Below are 19,278 nucleotides of genomic sequence, written 5' to 3' on the forward strand. Positions count from 1 at the left end.
TAAAATTATTCTGAAATGATCTAGGACTTCAACATTGCTGAATTTTCGTGCGCTTTCTGACAAAATTTTGGAAGAGTTTGAAAGTGTTTCTAAAACAACCCACCGCAACACAGCCCTTACACAACAAAAAACTAAGCGACTGAAAATACCAAGATGGACGCTTTGTTTACTTCCAATGCGAGGCCGCCAACATCCGCTTTGAATACACCAAGGAGCTTGGTCGTATACAGAGGTTTAAAATACCGTGCCTCTCCCTAGTAGTTTAATGTATTCTGAAATGCATGCAGATTGACAGTGAGTAGTACAGGTTGGATTTTGGAACATAATCTATTTTTTCCACAACTCAATGTTATATTATGAAATATAAAATGGCGGTGTACTCTTAGATGAGTATAAAGTCAATGCAAAAACATTTAGTAGCTCACAATGCACAGTGTGTGTATACCACGTGATAAATTGCGTCAAAAATGCTACGTCGGAAGGCAATATTTAGCTTCGATTGAAGACTTAAAACGATGATAACTTTTCATTTTCTTTACCATTTTAAATGAAACATAGCGCAGTCTATGCCACTTACGGAGCCCCGCCTTCGCTCTTTTACCAAATCTTGATTGAGAGTTTAGTTTCTTATAACACCTCGACAAACCTTTTCACGATACGGCCGTCGAACGGAGCACTGTCAAAACATTGTTTTGGAAACAGGATTGTCGAAGTGTTTGATGAAACTAATCACCTTACCAAACTCCGGTAATAAAACAAAGATTGTGCTCTTTAAGCGGCATAGACTGGCCTTTGTTTCATTTTAAATGGTGTAGTGAGCTAAAAGTTATCTTTGATTTAAGTCTTTATTTTAAGCAAAATATTGCCTTCCGACGTAGCATACATGACGTAATTTATCACGTGGTATACACACAATATCTACATTACGACTCTATCCTTTATTGTTGTTGAGTATCCATTGTCACATAAAACAATTCACATAACTGCACATTTTGACAAAACGCATTTAAGTGAATATGAAAATAAACATCCAAAATTTGAGATCAAGGGTTAAATTATTTTTTGTTATAAATGCAATTAATATTAAAAGATTGAACTAATCAGTTAAAAATCAAAGTTGGTTTCATGCGCTTAACTCATTGTAATTAGATTTGTTTCATTGTGTTGGGGAAGGACCTTCTTAGTATTAGTACGCATTTTCAGAAATATTATTATCATTTCATTACACTAAATGAGTTCAATTGCTTAAATGAGATACGTAAAGTGACAAATGCTAAAGATCCATAGACCAGTTCACGTATACATTAAGGATATGGAAAGCTAACTGCAATAAAACATATACAAATACAAATACAAATACAATAAAACTGCAAATCGGTGTCTGACATGTTGTGAGAACAGCAAATAATTGATATGCAAACTCATCATGATTTTAAACGGCGTTAATTACTCAGTGATTAGGACAGCGTTGTTTGTCCGTGTGTTTGTCACTATTCAAATCAGCGCAACGATGGGCGAGTGTCAAGCTGAACATCGACGACTGATAGTTATCACTTATTCGTAAGGTAAAAGTCAAAAAGCGTGTTTGTATATAAATGAGGGTTCTAACATAAACTCTATCATTCTTTATTACATTCCCGCTACACGGAAAGAATGAAAACATACTCGCATCTGAAAATGGCAGCACCGGGAGTAAATGTACAACCGCCAGTCACCATCGGCGTAAAGAAACCACTGACGACTTCCAGAGAGACCATGTCAAGGTCACAAGAACTTACCGACACGAAACACGAGCTCCGAACCACCATGATGAAGTTCCGGAAAGCATGCACCCAACTGAATCTGCTCAACAAGCGTCTAAGTGACATGCAATGTCGCATGCAGGGTGCCCGGAAGTCCGGCGACCGAAGATCTGTCTACAACCTACAGTTGCAAGCGTCGGTGACGGAGGGCGTCCGAGCCATGTTCTACGAGTATGTTTACATGCGCGGGGAAGACATTGCAATGCTCCAGAATGACGTCAGAGTCCTCATGAAGAAGATGGCCGAAGCGACCGAGGTGGCTGTACAAAGCGATTCATAGACAAAAGACGACCAGAGAAAAGAGAATCCTTAAATAATTCAGGACGCTGTCTGACAAAAGCATGGTTCACCACGTGCATTGACAAACCTGGTTCTACCCAATTAGAGACGATTAGGAACACTCTGGTCACAAACCACGACAACGCATACAGTCTGAAAATCTCCTCTAGCTGAGGACAGAAAAAAAGGTTACCGTCATCTCAGGTTATAAAAACATTATCTGGCTATAGATAATTTGCCAATAGCTGACACATATTTCTGAAAGAAATCTTACGATTTGTCACAATACTATGAATGAAGTAACAAATAAAGCAAAACCAACACTAAACATGCAAAACTGAGAGTAAACAAATGCCTTGTCCCAAAACAGTCGTATCACATAAGATATAGATGATGATGATGAGGATGATGATGATGATGATGATGATGATGATGATGATGGTGATGAAGATGAAGATGAAGATAAAGATGATGGCGGTGGTGGTGATGATGGTGATGATGATGATGATGATGATGATGACGATGGTGGTGGTGGTGGGGATGATGATGATGATGATGATGATGATGATGGTGTTGGTGGTGGTGGTGGTGGTGGTGGTGGTGATGATGATGATGATGATGATGATGATGATGATGATGATGATGATGATGATGATGATGATGATGACGATAGTGATGATGATGATGATGATGATGATGATGTTTTTTATGTAAGTAAGTAAGTAATTATTTATTATAGTGACATGTGTATATATACATCATTACAAATCAATACAAATATAAATAGTTTAAGCAATTACACCCGGCCCATCGGGCCTATAAGTCACCTAGATATCACATATATGAAATACAAATTTTCATAAATTAAACATAACGAATATGTATGTAAGGTTTAAAGTGAATATTATACATATCTATAAAGGAAATGTTTATATCATCAAATACGTTTATAAGTGAGTTTACATATTAAGGACATTGCATGAACAAACTTTCAACGTAAAAGATGTAATGTTAATAACTAGCAATACTTTTAAGCAAACAGTGTGGTTTTTCTCAGAGTGAAAGCACTAACAATATACTTGGATAATTGTCTCACATAGTCCTTCATAAGTAAAACAAGTTTGTCTAGATCGGAGATATTTACAAAACTGTCACGTGATATGATATTACCAAGGTAGGTATTTCTCAGTTCATTATACAGAGAACATTGAAATATGAAATGACACTCGTTCTCAACTTCTCCAGAGTTACATAGCCTACACGTTCTAGAGTCCACTGGTTCCCCTAAATAACGACCGGTCTCTAATCTCAGTGGTAATATACCAGTCCTACACTGAGCCAATAATGAACGTTCATTTTTCTTAAGGTCCATACTCAGATAGGTTTCACACTTGAATTCTTGTTTAAATTCACGGTACGTTCGTAATTTCGGCATAGATCTTATATCCTGTAACCAAATGTTAACATAATAGTCCTTGATCAGCGAATGCGCGTTCTTAATATCAACAGGCTGTTTTGCATTGAAACTGTCAGATATTCCTATTTTGTCCATGATGTCCTTCACCTCGCTTGACCAGTTAGCGGTACATTTTCTATAGTCAATTTCAAACACCTGGGCGCACAGTCGGTCACGGTCCATGAGAACAAGTCTATTCCACAGGCGTAGCATATTACTCCAGCGGCGATAACGGGTGGGTATCCATCCAGTGTCCCCTGTCAGCGCCGGGATCGGCGCGAAGCGATGGACGCCAAGGGCGTACCTCATAGCGCGGTTCTGCACATTATCCGATGGTTGGTATTGTTTGTACCCCCACACTGAGCTGCAATAATCCATGACGGGCACAACACAAGCGTTATAGAGTTTCTCATATGGTTTAAAGGAAATGTCTTTCAAGGGGTGTATCTTACTTATAACACTTCCAAGAGCTCTACCTCCCCCCTTTGAAAGCCCCTCACATGTGGTTGAGAAATCGCCTCTGTCTTGGAAAATGATGCCTAGATACTTATATTTGTCCACTATTTCTATTTCATTATCACCAATACGGAAGATAAACTGTGTTCGTTGAGTGCGTGCTTTCCGGAAGTGCATACATTTCGATTTTGACGTGTTTATGATTACACGCCAGCGTTTGCACCAGATGTTCAAAATGTCGAGCATTGCTTGTAGGTTTTGTTCAGAGTCTGCGGTTAGAACAATGTCATCAGCGTACATGAGAATGGACACCTGGTGTTCCCCGATGGTGACGCCACACTGTAAGTCATTTATTTCCTTTACTAGGTCATTGGCGAAGACGGCAAATAACGTCGGTGATAACGTGCACCCCTGTTTCACCCCAGATATGCAATCGAACCAGTCTGTGTGTGAGTTGTTGAGCCGGACACAAGATGACGAACTCGCATAGATATTCTTGACAGAGTTATAAAACTTTCCATCGATATGATTTAGTAACAGTTTGTACAATAACATGTCCCTGTCAATATAATCGAAACAACGTTTCAAGTCAATAAACGCTGCATAGACATTCTTGTTGTTTCTTACAACACTACTAAGAGTAAAAACGTGATCTTCACACGATCTGTTCGCCCGGAACCCGTTCTGCTCATCAGCAAGGAGATTGCCCGTCTCTAGGTATTTTGTTAAGCGTTTATTTAAAAACGCCGTATACAGTTTACTGACACACGATAGTAGGCTAATCCCTCTATAGTTCATTGGGGTCCTTTTATTTGATTGTGGGTCCTTCAATATTGGATAAATGATTGCTTTTCTCCATATTGATGGGATTTTACTAGTATCGAATATTAACTGAAATAACTGTTGTAACACGGCAATAACCGGCGGGTTTTTCAACACATCATACGGTAAATTGTCTATTCCACATGCCGAGCCGGATTTACTTTTCTGTATAATTGAAGCTATCTCATCCAATGAAACGTTAATATTCAATGATTCGTTCGTGATGTAAAGGGGGTCAGCCATGTTATTCTCAATTAAAGTCTTGTGTATCTTTGCACGATCGTAGTGAATATCGTCAAAACTATCCGATTCCTTGCAGTTGTACAAGTCCTTAAAGTCATTTTTCCACCGTTCAAACACTTTCGTTTCATCACTGGTAACAGAACCATCAGTGTCATAAACTTCCATAGGTATGCGCGATTCTCGCCTTGGCCCTAACTTTTTTATTTTTTCCCAGAATTCTTTAGGGTTGTTTGCCTCAAATGTCTCAATTTCAATGGCTTTGTCTCTTCTATATGCCCGTTCTGTTTTATGCAAGAGCCGGTCGAACGTGTTTCTAGCCAAAACATATTCCGAATGTAAACGTGCGCGCAATGTCCTATCATTCCTGCACTTAAGGAATTTGTTTTCACTTTCTCTCAATTTATTCCAGAGATTTTGCAGTTCTTCGTTCCAATATGGCTTGGCATGTTTACGTTTCTTTGATGTTCGTTTTGTACTCGCTAATTTTGGAATCTTTTCATTCATTTCAGATATAATTACATCACAGAGTAATTGATATATGCAATCTATATTTTCCTGTGTCTCCCTCGAGATTTCAATTTGCGTGATAAGGGATATAAGCGCCGTTTTGACTCTATCACTGTCCATAAAGTCAGAAGGTATCCGACGAAGATTATAGCGTGCTTCGCGGGGGGTAAGAGAAACCGTTGATGGCCCATATAATTGCGCATTATAGTCCGTTTCAATCTTTACACTTAATGCACAGTGATCAGGGATGCGTGAACGCTCACCGAGTAATCCATGTAATCCTTGTTGGTCAATGATATCAGTCAGGTTTATGACTTTAAAGTTTCTACAGCAGTGAAATACGTCATGTGGTACACATATAAAGTCTACTACAGCTTTTCCTTTGCGCGAGATGGATGTGAAATTATCCTCTTCTGGTTTAAACCGGCCATTAAGTACACAGAATTTGGAGTCACATAGGAATTCAATTAAATCATGACCATGCTGATTAATATTCTTATCAATGCACGTTCGCTCCGGTATAATATCACATTCAGTCAGTAAATCGGATAATGAGCCTATTCTAGCGTTGAAGTCCGAGCAAACAACCATCTGATCATAATTTGCATGGGCGTATATCTGTGTTAGTAGGTGGGCGAAGAATCCCTGTGCATCACGTCCTCTTGTAGAACCCTCCGGCGGTAAGTAACATGAAAATACTATGAAATCGGATCCCGTAGCCTTGTTGGTAAACGATACTGCGATTATTCCGTCGTAAACTCGATCCACAATAGCAACGTCATATTCATTTACAACACTGCTTCACTAATAGTCCCACTCCGCCAGACGCTTTTGGGGCGTTCCGGTGGATTTCTGTTCTGTTGAAACCGAACCAAGAATATCCATCAACATTCAGCACATTTCTGTCTGATAAATGTGTCTCACAGACAGAGATGATGTCAGCATCAAAATAGTTTAATAGTGCAATACGTAGGTTTTCATTGTCTTTTGTCCATCCACAAACGTTAATATGTACAATATGGATGGGTAATCCAATGGGACGGGGTGTGTCCTATACACTGTCACGTGCGGCGGCGGGCTGCTGCTCGGGGCGCGGGCGGATGCGGCCGTTGGCATCAACACGATAACCAGCTCCCTGTGGAAGCTGACGAAGGATGGTCCTGGCGTTGAGCTCTATGAGCCTTTCTGCGTGAGATTTGCTGCTTTTAATGAACACATCCTGATAATTCTCCATGTCTTTTAGCTTCATTTTGTGTCTAAGAACGAGAACCTTTTCTGGTGTCGAGCCAAAGCTGATTTTCAGTGGTCCTGGTTTTCCTCGTAGCTTGCTGGGCAATCGAATGGTTCCCGTCACCGTAACGCGGGAATAAACGTTTTCCCCAAGTGCGCGTATCAGACTATTGGCCTTTTCAAACAGGTCCTCGTCGTCCTGCTTTGGTATCCCAGTGGCGATGATGCAGTAGTCAGGATCATTCAAATGATCGACCTCGCGAGGTTCTGCAGGTGAGGGCGTGCCGTCTTCAACCGCACGCAAACGCACTCTATGATCAGAAATGAGCGATTGTATGACTAGAAACCATCCTATTTAATGCACGAAATTTACGGAAGTTCAGTTGTGCAATTACAACAATTAATTGATACTGCTGACAGCTCCCATCATAATAATATTGTTAAAACTAAGTAACTGTTAATAATAAACGCTTGTCGGCGTAGTGTATTAAAATTCAATTTATTCGATGGTCGAAGCGACGGAGGTGGCTGGACAAAGCGATTCAGACGCAGAGACAGAAGACGAGCATTTAGAAGAGAATCCTTAAATAATTTAGGACTCATGCAATGCTGTATGTTCGGGTCGCTGTCTGATATAAGCATGGCTCACTACGTGCATGTAAAGACCTGTTTCTACCCAATTATAGACGAATATGAACACTGGTCACAAACCACGACAACCGATACAGTCTGAAAATCTCCTCTGGCTGAGGACAGGAAAAATATGGTTACCGTCATCTCAGGTTATGAAAACATTATCTGGCTATAGATAATTCGCCAATAGCTGACACATATTTCTGAAAAAAATCTTACGATTTTTCACAATACTATGAAGAAATAAACGAGCAAACCGATCCTAAACGATCCCAATTCTGGACATGGATAGTTTTTAATATGGACCATCTTAGAAAGCCGCCATAGGTTTCTATCGTAGGTGTTATTATCTTTGCTTTCAGAGGAAGTATACTAACAGTTATGCATAGGTTACCGGGCAAAATTATGCCACAGCATTTTAAAAATTCTACTTCATTTATCATATGTCTTGACTTTTTATTACGGTACGTTGAATTCCAAATACTAGTAATGCGTTGTAAAATTACTTAATTGTTGTTCCAAAGCTCAAAGAGTTCTACTAATTTAATTCACCAAGTTTAAGCTATTCCAAAATGCCTGGTTAACCCATTTAACATTGGAATCGTTTGAAATCATAACGACGTAAAGAGCAATTATTTAAGGAATGAATTGCGGGCTTGATGTCATTATCGGGGTATGAACGCAATTAGGCTGGTCAAAATGTGTGGAGTCCGAAGTTTAAATACATTAACAGTTACTTAGTTTTAACAATATTATTATGACAGGAGCTGTCAGCGTTATCAATTAACGGCTGTAATTGTACAGTTCAACTTCCGTAAAGGCCGTGTGTGTGTATTGAAGGCCGCTGACTGGACGCCCCTCTTAAACCTCAGCACTAAATATGGTGGTTTCACATCATCATCATCATCATCACCATCATCAAATCCCATTACCACCACCACCACGAACATCATCATTTTCATATTTTGTAGTTATGATATGGTGTTATTATGTCGAGCAACGCAATTATATTAGTCTTCTCTTTACGGAAGTATAATTAACATTTAACGTATATTGTTATGAACTAGCTCATCATTGGGAAGTGCGTATATACGTAGTTATGTTCTCCGAAATACTCACAGGAACAAGGAAAGAATACTTTTATTTTGAAATAAATACGTCAATGAACGTTGATTTAAAGGGGCATTGTTCATTATGGTAGAGCTTGGTATAGCCGAAGGTAATACTGCTTTGAAATCCTTCTAGCCGCTAAAGAAATATGGAGCTTGACACAATCTGGCTTTAGACGTTTTAGTGACCTTAATCTGGATTTAACGCTCTAGGCATTTCCGGTGAATTCAGCCGTGCTGGAAAACTCCTTCTAGCACACCGGATAGGCATTTTCGGTGATTTCAGCCTGCTGGAAAACTCCATCTGGCATCCCCCCATGCCAGATGAGTCACGCGCTGTGACGTAATACTTTCAATTTCTTTTATTAAACACTTAATGTAACCATAGTAATGAGATTTCAATAGATGAGTTCCATTAACAATAACTTAACAAAAATATACTTTAAAAAACAAAACATATCCTTCTTGACGTATGCAGCGAATACAAATTACTTCGCGTCATGACGTCAGTAAACATCATCGCACGCGCTTTTTGGTGATACGTACATTTTTTCATGTATTTTCTCCATAAAAATGCAATTTATGTATGCTAGAAAAAATATCTATCATGTGTTTCCGTTCAGCATAGAAAAATCCGATCCTCGGGCACGCTGCGTGGCCGGTAACTCGGCAAGCCTCGTTACCTGGCAACGCAGGTGCCCTCGGGTCGGATTTCTATCCGGAACGGGAACACATGACAGATATTATCATTACTGGACCATTTATACTGCAATATCGCTCATATACGAATAGTTGTGGCCATTGCCATTTTATTTCAAAAGCATTCAAGTAATTTAAGTATTGTGTACACTACAATACCGCTCATATACGAATAATTGTGGCCATTGCCACACTATTTCAAAAGCCTTCAAATAATTTGAGTATTATATACACTGCGATATCGCTCATATACAAATAGTTGTGGCGGTTGCCAATTTATATCAAAATCCTTCAAGTAGTTCCATTATTATGAAGCGGGCACGAGAAAGCGTTTTGCCCCTTTACATGTATTTGGCATTTACTCTTGTAGGAGCTGGAACCATTGCTGTGAAAATTACTTTCGAAATTTGAACCGTTGTGCGAACATAAATGATAATCTGACGTTTTACTCTTAATGTATTAGCCACGTTATACACACTTTTATAAAAGCTTTAACCATCAACATAGTTATGATCATGATACGCTAAAACAACTCATTGTCTGTACAGCAGGATTACAGTGACAAAGTTCGTCAACACAGAAAACATCTTGGGGAGCGTATGATGACCGAAAGACGGAAGGAAACTACGCTTCGGTGAGATATGACAAACTTATTGTCAATGATCATGTATACAAATACAATGACAGTACTCAATCAATCGTATCAATTGGTTTACGGCGATCAACAGCTCGACCACGTGCTCCAGCACGTGGTATTCCGCAAGGTCAACCAGACGAAAACATAAATTCGGGGCAGCGATTGGACGTTAACCATGTGACCAGTGACATAGATGATTCACGCGGCGGAAACCGACCAACCATAGACAATACGGACTTACCCGAGGACGACGCACTGTCTGATTCATCAATTATGGATTAGGGACACGGCCGAGGCTATTCAAACCATGACAATACTGTGGGGGCGATTAATATAAACATTGTCAGCTGGAATATTGCTGGCTTAGGTAAACATGTAAACAATATGGAATTCAAATCCTTTCTAAATGCATTTGATATTATTCATTTGTGTGAAACATGGGGTAAATGCATTGGTGAATTTAGTAATTTGCTACAATCATATATTTGTCATGATAGTGTACGACCATTTAATCCAGGTAATATACGAAATAGTGGGGGTATAAGTGTTTTCATAAAAAGTAATTTACAGAAACTGAACATTATTTCACGCATTAAGAGTTGTTATAATGATTGTGTTGTATTATATTGCAAATTTTCAATGTTGTTTAAATCAAAAGATATAATTATGTATTACACATATGTCTCCCCTGAAGGGTCACATATTTATAATTGCAGGGAAGAGAAAAATGGTATATTGTATATGTTTTCAAATTTAGAAGAGCTTAAGTTTGAATATCCAAATGCACTTATATTTTTGAGCGGAGATTTTAATGCAAGAACAAAAGATTATTTAGACTATATACCTTTAGATAATTTGAATTATATTTTTGGGGAAGTAGATTATGAAGGCAGTTCTTTCAATATGGTCCGTAGAAATTTAGATAGTGTGCGAGGTAATAACTTTGGCAAATCTTTGGTGAACCTGTGCTGTATTTTTGACGTGCATATTTTAAATGGCAGGTTGGCAGGTGACAATGAAGGCCACTTTACTTGTGTCTCTAATGATGGTGCTAGTGTTGTAGATTACATGATCGCGTCGTCGGAGCTATTTGAGAAATTAGTTGTCTTTAAGGTAATTGATCGACACGAGTCTGATCATTTCCCGATTAAATGTAAATTTAATATTGAATATTTAGCAGCAAATACTAATGGTGACTGTATTAATTCAAATATAGTTTTATCTAACGTGAAGAAATATAAATGGGACGATAGGCATAGTGACTCTTTCCGCAACAGTATTAACACGCTGTTTAATGAAAATTAAGGCGTTTAATAACATATCTTATAAATCAAGATATTAACGCGGCGATTGATAAAATAACCGCCTTTTACTATGAGGCGGGAAATAGGATGCTTTTAGCACCGAAAAACTTTCATTCATTGCAGCCTCGTTGGTGGGATGAGCGTTGTGATTTTCTTAAGAAACAAAAGTATATGTATTTACGCAAATTTCGCTCTTCAAAATTAGCGTCTGATCTAAGACTATATAAGGATTGTAGAAATGTTTTTAAGAACCATTGCGGTGTAAAAATTCTTGAATTACAGACACAAAATAGACAAGAACTTATTAATAATCGAAATAGTCCATGTTTTATGTGGAAGAAAATTAAACAGGCTAAAACGAAGCAGTCTTTAGATACTAGTATAGAAGCCAGAAAGTGGTATGATCACTTTCGTAGTCTGTTATATGATGATGGAGTCATGCCTATTTCTGTAAATAAAGACATGCACAATACTGATATTGATGATAATGATTCCAATACTCTAAATGAGCCTATTACACACTCTGAAATTGAAAACGCGATCCGCAAGTTAGTTAATGGCAAAAGCTGCGGAATAGACGGAATTCCATCTGAATTTTATAAAGGCACTATCGATAGTATTGCGCCTTACTTATTGACTTTGTTCAATAGAATATTTCAATCAGGGGATTTCCCAATTACATGGGGTCAAAGTATAATATGTCCTATACATAAAGCGGGACCCACACACGTTCCTGGAAATTATCGTGGTATTTCACTTACCAATACTATGTATAAGATTTTTTCAGGTATCATAAATAAACGTTTATACGAATGGGCTGAAAATAATAACAAAATAGATGAATCACAATCCGGATTCCGATCTGGTTATTCAGCCATCGATAATGTATTCTGTCTCCAAGCAATGGTTCAAAAATATATATCAAAAAAGGGGGGTAGGTTTTACTGTTTATATGTCGACTTTCGTAAGGCGTTTGATAAAATAAATCACCAGATTTTGTTCCAGTCGTTACAAAAAAAGGGTATTAACGGGAAGTTTTTATATGTTCTAAAGCAAATGTATAACACTTTGTACTCTTGTGTTAAAGTACCAAATGAGGTCTCTGACGCGCAATCTAATAATAATGCCCGAACAACTATTACAGAATTCTTTAAATGTAATATAGGGACGAGACAAGGGGATAAGTCAAGCCCGACCATTTTTGCATTGTTTATTGACGATCTATCGACGATGTTACGAGAGAGATGTGGTTCCGGAATATTTATTACAAACGAAATTAATGATATTATATGTTTGATGTTCGCCGATGATGTAGCTAGCTGTGCGGAAACAGCGAACAAATTACAACAACAGTTAAATGTCATTGAGCAATTTTGTGCAAATACTGGCATGGAAGTCAATTTAGACAAAACTGAAATAATCGTTTTCAGAAATGGTGGACCGCTAAGAAACTACGAAAAATGGTTTTTTAATGATAATCAAATAAATACTGTATCTTTCTACAAATACATGGGGTTACTACTTACTCCCCAATTATCGTGGAGTGCAGCACATGATAAATTATCTGCACAAGCACAAAAGGCAATTTTTTCAATATATAGCTATAAGAAACACTTTGGAGCTTTCCCAACAAAGGAATTATTTATACTTTTTGATAGCATGGTTAAGCCAATTTTGTGCTATGGATCGCAGATTTGGGGATATAAATATATTGATACCATAGAGACGGTTCAAAATAAATTCTGCAAGAGACATTTGTATGTTAAAAGAACTACAAATACATGTATAACTCTGGGTGAATGTGGACGTCTTCCTCTGTGTGTTACTTATTTTGTTAACTGCATTAAATACTGGTGTAAGTTATTAACTATGTCTAATCATAGATATCCTAAACACTGCTACAAAATGTTAAAATCGTTAGATGACGCCGGGCGAAATTGTTGGGCATCCAATATTAAATCTTTGTTATTCACGTACGGTTTTGGATATATTTGGATTGCTCAAGATGTAGGAAATATAGATCTATTTATATATACTTTTAGACAACGGTTGATTGACTGTTTCGTCCAAAACTGGCATAACGACATTAGTGAGTCCTCAAGGTGTCATCATTATAAACATTACAAAACATTATTAAATACAGAAAGGTACCTACATCTGGAAATTCCATTAAAATATAAGATTGCGTTTGCTAGGTTTCGCTGCTCCAACCATAAGCTGAATATTGAACTTGGAAGATATATAAATACTCCGCAAGATGAGAGACTTTGTATATATTGTCTGAATCAACATTTGACAGTTATTGATTGTGAATATCATTCATTCTTTCAATGTCCTAAATTCGATATTATTCGTAGACAATATCTTTTTAACTGGTATTCATATGGTAATAGTTTAAATGATTTCTACTCTTTAATGTCTACTGAAAATGATAATACAATATTGAAGTTAACAATCTATGTATACCATCTGTTAGATATGATAAATGTGTAAATCGTATGTTGCAACTACTATACTATGTTTGTTTTTTTGTACATTTTGTGTATTTTGGGCCGGTGGCCTTTATTTACTTGAATAAAATGAATTGAATTGAATTGAATTGCTATGGGATTTTTGACCGTGAATTAAAACAGTTATTGGTGTTTCATTGCCCCCACCCCCGAACAAAGAGCGACAAGTAAATATTTTGTCTATATTTGAAAATTTATCGCATTACCTGAGATTAATAAATAAACACAATAGATGTTGGTCAAATAAACTTTAGTCAACAGAAAACTAAAGTTCAAACAAAAACAATACTGAAAGAAAAAGAAACAAACTATTTTTTTGATTGATCTTGTGACTTTTCGGAAGAGAGCAGTTTTTGGATGTATTGCATTTTTATTAAATTCATAGAAAATAGTTAAATATAAGGACAGCTGGTGAAATCATTTCAAATATTTTCTATTATGTCTATTGAACATTTTAAAAGACAATTTATGATAGTTTACCGTCCAGTTTTAAAGAATGTATATATATTTATAATGTCATGTAACCATACATGTGTGGCCTTGACCTACGGATATGAACATTCGTGGTTGGAGCAGGTGCTTTGCACGTTGATAAGTATTTGAGTTAACCCAAACACAGACAGACGGCGGTCACGTTATGCTCGCCTTTTCAGGAACATTAAGTACAATATGTTTAATTTATTGATGTTTATTACAGCATGGTGTTCAATACTGATTTTGGAAATGGTAAACTTTAAACAATATGTATTGTATCAAGACAAAGCTTTTTGATCCATATCTGTTTTAGCTGGACAGTAAAATTATAAATAAAAGCACAACTAATAGGGAATTACGAAATAATAAAGTTTTAAGCAAAAGAAGAATTTCGTGCTCTGCAGTTATGACATTTTTTTTCCTTTTTAAAAGATTGTTCGCTACACTACTCGACTGCTAGTCAACTAGCTCAGTGAAAGTGAAGCTAAATCACCCTTTCTCTATACAACCATCCCTGTACCGCCCGTTACCTTCTATTTTTACAAAAAAGACAGCACTTGTCCTGTCCATAGTATGTGTCCTGACACATGTCATCGATCGTCCAATAGTAGTTCGATATCTCATTACACGTTTCGCCTTCGTCACCTTTGTCTACACACTCTGAATCCCTTCCCGTGTTTGTGCCACCTGAATCCCCGCCCTTGTTTGTGCCACCTGAATCCCCGCCCTTGTTTGTGCCACCTGAATCCCCGCCCTTGTTTGTGCCACCTGAATCCCCGCCCTTGTTTGTGCCACCTGAATCCCCACCCGTGTTTGTGCCACCTGAATCCCCACCCGTGTTTGTGCCACCTGAATCCCCGCCCTTGTTTGTGCCACCTGAATCCCTTCCCGTGTTTGTGCCACCTGAATCCCCGCCCGTGTTTGTGCCACCTGAATCCCCGCCCTTGTTTGTGCCACCTGAATCCCCACCCGTGTTTGTGCCACCTGAATCCCCGCCCGTGTTTGTGCCACCTGAATCCCCGCCCGTGTTTGTGCCACCTGAATCCCCGCCCTTGTTTGTGCCACCTGAATCCCCGCCCTTGTTTGTGCCACCTGAATCCCCACCCGTGTTTGTGCCACCTGAATCCCCACCCGTGTTTGTGCCACCTGAATCCCCTCCCGTGTTTGTGCCACCTAATCCCCGCCCTTGTTTGTGCCACCTGAATCCCCACCCGTGTTTGTGCCACCTGAATCCCCGCCCGTGTTTGTGCCACCTGAATCCCCGCCCGTGTTTGTTCCACCTGAATCCCCGCCCTTGTTTGTGCCACCTGAATCCCCGCCCGTGTTTGTGCCACCTGAATCCCCGCCCTTGTTTGTGCCACCTGAATCCCCGCCCGTGTTTGTGCCACCTGAATCCCCATCCGTGTTTGTGCCACCTGAATCCCCGCCCGTGTTTGTGCCACCTGAATCCCCGCCCTTGTTTGTGCCACCTGAATCCCCGCCCGTGTTTGTGCCACCTGAATCCCCGTCCGTGTTTGTGCCACCTGAATCCCCGCCCGTGTTGGTGCCACCTGAATCCCCGCCCGTGTTTGTGCCACCTGAATCCCCGCCCGTGTTTGTGCCACCTGAATCCCCGCCCGTGTTGGTGCCACCTGAATCCCCACCCGTGTTTGTGCCACCTGAATCCCCGCCCGTGTTGGTGCCACCTGAATCCCCACCCGTGTTTGTGCCACCTGAATCCCCGCCCGTGTTTGTACCACCTGAATCCCCATCCGTGTTTGTGCCACCTGAATCCCCGCCCGTGTTTGTGCCACCTGAATCCCCGCCCGTGTTTGTGCCACCTGAATCCCCGCCCTTGTTTGTGCCACCTGAATCCCCGCCCTTGTTTGTGCCACCTGAATCCCCGCCCGTGTTTGTGCCACCTGAATCCCCGCCCTTGTTTGTGCCACCTGAATCCCCGCCCGTGTTTGTGCCACCTGAATCCCCGCCCTTGTTTGTGCCACCTGAATCCCCGCCCGTGTTTGTGCCACCTGAATCCCCGCCCGTGTTTGTGCCACCTGAATCCCCGCCCGTGTTTGTGCCACCTGAATCCCCACCCGTGTTTGTGCCACCTGAATCCCCGCCCGTGTTTGTGCCACCTGAATCCCCGCCCGTGTTTGTGCCACCTGAATCCCCGCCCTTGTTTGTGCCACCTGAATCCCCACCCGTGTTTGTGCCACCTGAATCCCCGCCCGTGTTTGTGCCACCTGAATCCCCACCCGTGTTTGTGCCACCTGAATCCCCGCCCGTGTTTGTGCCACCTGAATCCCCACCCGTGTTTGTGCCACCTGAATCCCCGCCCGTGTTTGTGCCACCTGAATCCCCGCCCGTGTTGGTGCCATCCAAATCTCCACCATTGTTGGTGCCATCCGAATCTCCGTTTCCATCCGTTTTGCTATTTTTGCAAAACAAACAGCAGTTATCCTGTCCATAGTATGTGTCCTGACACATGTCATCGATCGTCCAATAGTAGTTCGATATCTCCTTACACGTTTCGCCGGCGTCACCTTTGTCTACACACTCTGGATCCCCTCCCGTGTTTGTGCCACCTGAATCCCCGCCCGTGTTGGTGCCACTTGAATCCCCGCCCGTGTTGGTGCCACCCGAATCACCACATTCGCTTCCTGGAAATCACATAGACGTATGATTTATGCGAGTTACTTTCACATGGTGATTGTTGTCTCTTAAGCGTTGTCGCATTTTTAACTTCTAGATGCGTTTAGTAGGGAAAATTTACGATTGTATATACAGATATATTGTCGTCCAGTGTTTAGCCTCATTCGCTAGAAATACCCAATCTCTTCAAGTTAATTCATATAACTAAGGTCCTGCCAGACAATCATAAAACATGCATTAATTCCGTGTGCAATGTTATAAAACGTTTGTTCAAACATGACAAATGAGTATATACTATATATATATGCTAGTGGTTGTTTGATGTTGTTCAAGTAAGTAAATAAATTTAATTTCAACAAAGTTTAACAATGATGCTTGAGAACATAAAATCTGTAAATCCCTTAAAACAATTAAACACATATTCAATGGGTATGCGTATACGCTCTTTAATCGTGTTCTTATAACATACAATATATTTGATAACACCGTGATAGTTAAGAAAATGCGAATACTCCCTTATTCCTGGTCACAGGCACCAACTTTTCTTTGAAGAACAATGATAGTGCCGAAGTTTATGAAGTGCAATAATTAATTTACTCTCCCATCGTTTACGACCTTACTGTTTTAAGAGCTAATAAGCATAGTTTTGGCATTAAGGAATACGATTGTTTACGAACTATTTGTATTGTGCAAAATATGACGCAAAATAATATGCATATTCAATTGAATTGGTCATTATATTTTCTGTTCATATAGAGGAAATTTACCTCCAGGAATTTCGTAGACATTCGTTGTTTCCGATTTCAGCCGACATTTCCCATCAATACACCACTGAAATGAAAATTACAGTATGAGTTCTTTTTTCATTTACAGTACAATTCGGAACTTAATTTTCGATTTAAGGGCGGCTATGCCATAATTGCCCTAGGGTCATGTTTTATAAGAGATTCAAATTACCAAAGTACATGTAAATCGACAGAGAAGGAAGTTCAATATCAAAATTTTAATGCATTATTATGTTAAAATTTGACTGTGAAGTTTAAAACAAAAGACCCTGTGATTTATGTACAGATGAAAAAATAATAGCCGTGTTGTTTTTAAGTGCGTTTTTCGGAATTAAAAACTACGTGGTCATAAATTTCCGAGTTCAAAAAGCTCACAAATGCCGCTTATATTTTTATATGTACACAAATCATATGTTTGTTTTGATTTGATCATTAAAGTCATTTCACTTAAACATATAAATAATGCATTAAGATGAAAACAAAACAAAACATTTTTTGCATCAACTTTTAAACATAATTACAAAACAAAGTATAGGGAGGGGTCACTGCTACCCAAATTCTTTTAAGGAATGTCACAACGTTAAACATTGATCAAGAAGTGAAGTTAATACCAGCCTTAAAATGTCTGTCTCACAGATGATAAAATAGCGAAAACAAAAATAAAACTGTCGAATAATGACATAAACTTGACATCGATGTGTACAATGCACTGGAACTTACTAATTGAAGTACCATATTGGTTTACAATTTATTGTTTAACAGTTATTTTGTATAATTCGAGGCAGGGTTCTTGCGGCGAAAAAAACGACAAAATGACAAAATTGTCGACGATTTTTTTTTCGGAAACATAATTTCCCGAAGGCTGTTCGGCGGGCTGCTTACGCCTCGTTTTGTCCATTGACGGATGGTGACTGCGTATTGTCTTTAGGCTTATTAAGAAGTGTATGCGTAAGATTAAGTACTGGCAGATTTTTTATGAAAAACCTTTTGTTCTGCAGCCTGGCCGCATGGAGTCCCCCGGGCCGCGGGATACAATTGGAGGGCGTCACCTAGTTCACACTCCATCACTGTACATATCGTCTCCGCCTGGAGGTCCTGAAACTGTGCATAATGGGCCAAAATATAATGTATACACTATTGCTGACACTTTTGTGTACCAATATAAGTTTCAGTGCGAGCTAATATGTCTATCGTCTCAGCTTCTAGGGTATGCGACCGTACATAATAAACATTCGGAACACCTCGACCGTTTTCCATTGAAAAAAAAACCTCGGATTAATGCCTGTACATCAGTATATGTAGTTTGTTAATTGTGAATAATAGTATTAATCAAATTTAGTGATTTAACGTGTATTTTGTATTACTTATTAAATTTGATCGCCAGTGAAGTGTATTATTCCATAAATATTAAGATTGCAAATAGAAAAGCCATTATTATAAGACTAAATGCTAAATTGAAATCACTTTTTGCAGCGTTGTTAAATGTAAAGATTTCTGACATTGTTAACCGGCCATATACATCAGAGGTGGTTTTTGATGGAAAATGGCTTTTGTGTTCCGAATGCATAAGAAACATACACAAGTACATCCGGTAAATCAGGGTTTACTGTGTACGGAGTTGGGATGTTATCGGCCAAAGCTTCCAAACATAGCGTCACTGTATCCGTTTTTTTAGGCATCATTTTCCCAATTTATGAA

At 39.2% G+C, this 19,278-nt stretch overlaps 1 protein-coding gene across 1 annotated transcript; it reads right to left on the reverse strand.

Moving 5' to 3' along the window:
* Positions 1–6,616: 6,616 nt before the first annotated feature.
* On the reverse strand, positions 6,617–18,645 carry LOC128230793 (uncharacterized transmembrane protein DDB_G0289901-like). Its single transcript, XM_052943233.1, has 5 exons — positions 18,565–18,645; positions 17,563–17,626; positions 15,373–16,803; positions 14,692–15,280; positions 6,617–7,106 (listed from the first exon to the last, which is right to left on the reverse strand). The coding sequence occupies exons 1-5, from the start codon at positions 18,643–18,645 to the stop codon at positions 6,617–6,619; spliced, it is 2,655 nt and encodes an 884-aa protein (XP_052799193.1).
* Between the last annotated feature and the right edge of the window lie 633 nt (positions 18,646–19,278).

This window comes from Mya arenaria, chromosome 4, assembly GCF_026914265.1.
Source record: "Mya arenaria isolate MELC-2E11 chromosome 4, ASM2691426v1".
Taxonomy (NCBI): domain Eukaryota; kingdom Metazoa; phylum Mollusca; class Bivalvia; order Myida; family Myidae; genus Mya; species Mya arenaria.

What these genes read in the sequence shown, in the direction of transcription:
- LOC128230793 (XM_052943233.1), bottom strand. Translation starts at nt 18,645, where the DNA reads ATGGAGTGTGAACTAGGTGACGCCCTCCAATTGTATCCCGCGGCCCGG. An exon ending in GCCAGGCTGCAGAACAAAAG is followed by an intron (nt 17,627 to 18,564) that starts GTTTTTCATAAA and finishes TTTTCATTTCAG; the next exon opens with TGGTGTATTGATGGGAAATG. An exon ending in TTCAGGTGGCACAAACACGG is followed by an intron (nt 15,281 to 15,372) that starts GTGGGGATTCAG and finishes GTGGGGATTCAG; the next exon opens with GTGGCACAAACACGGGTGGG.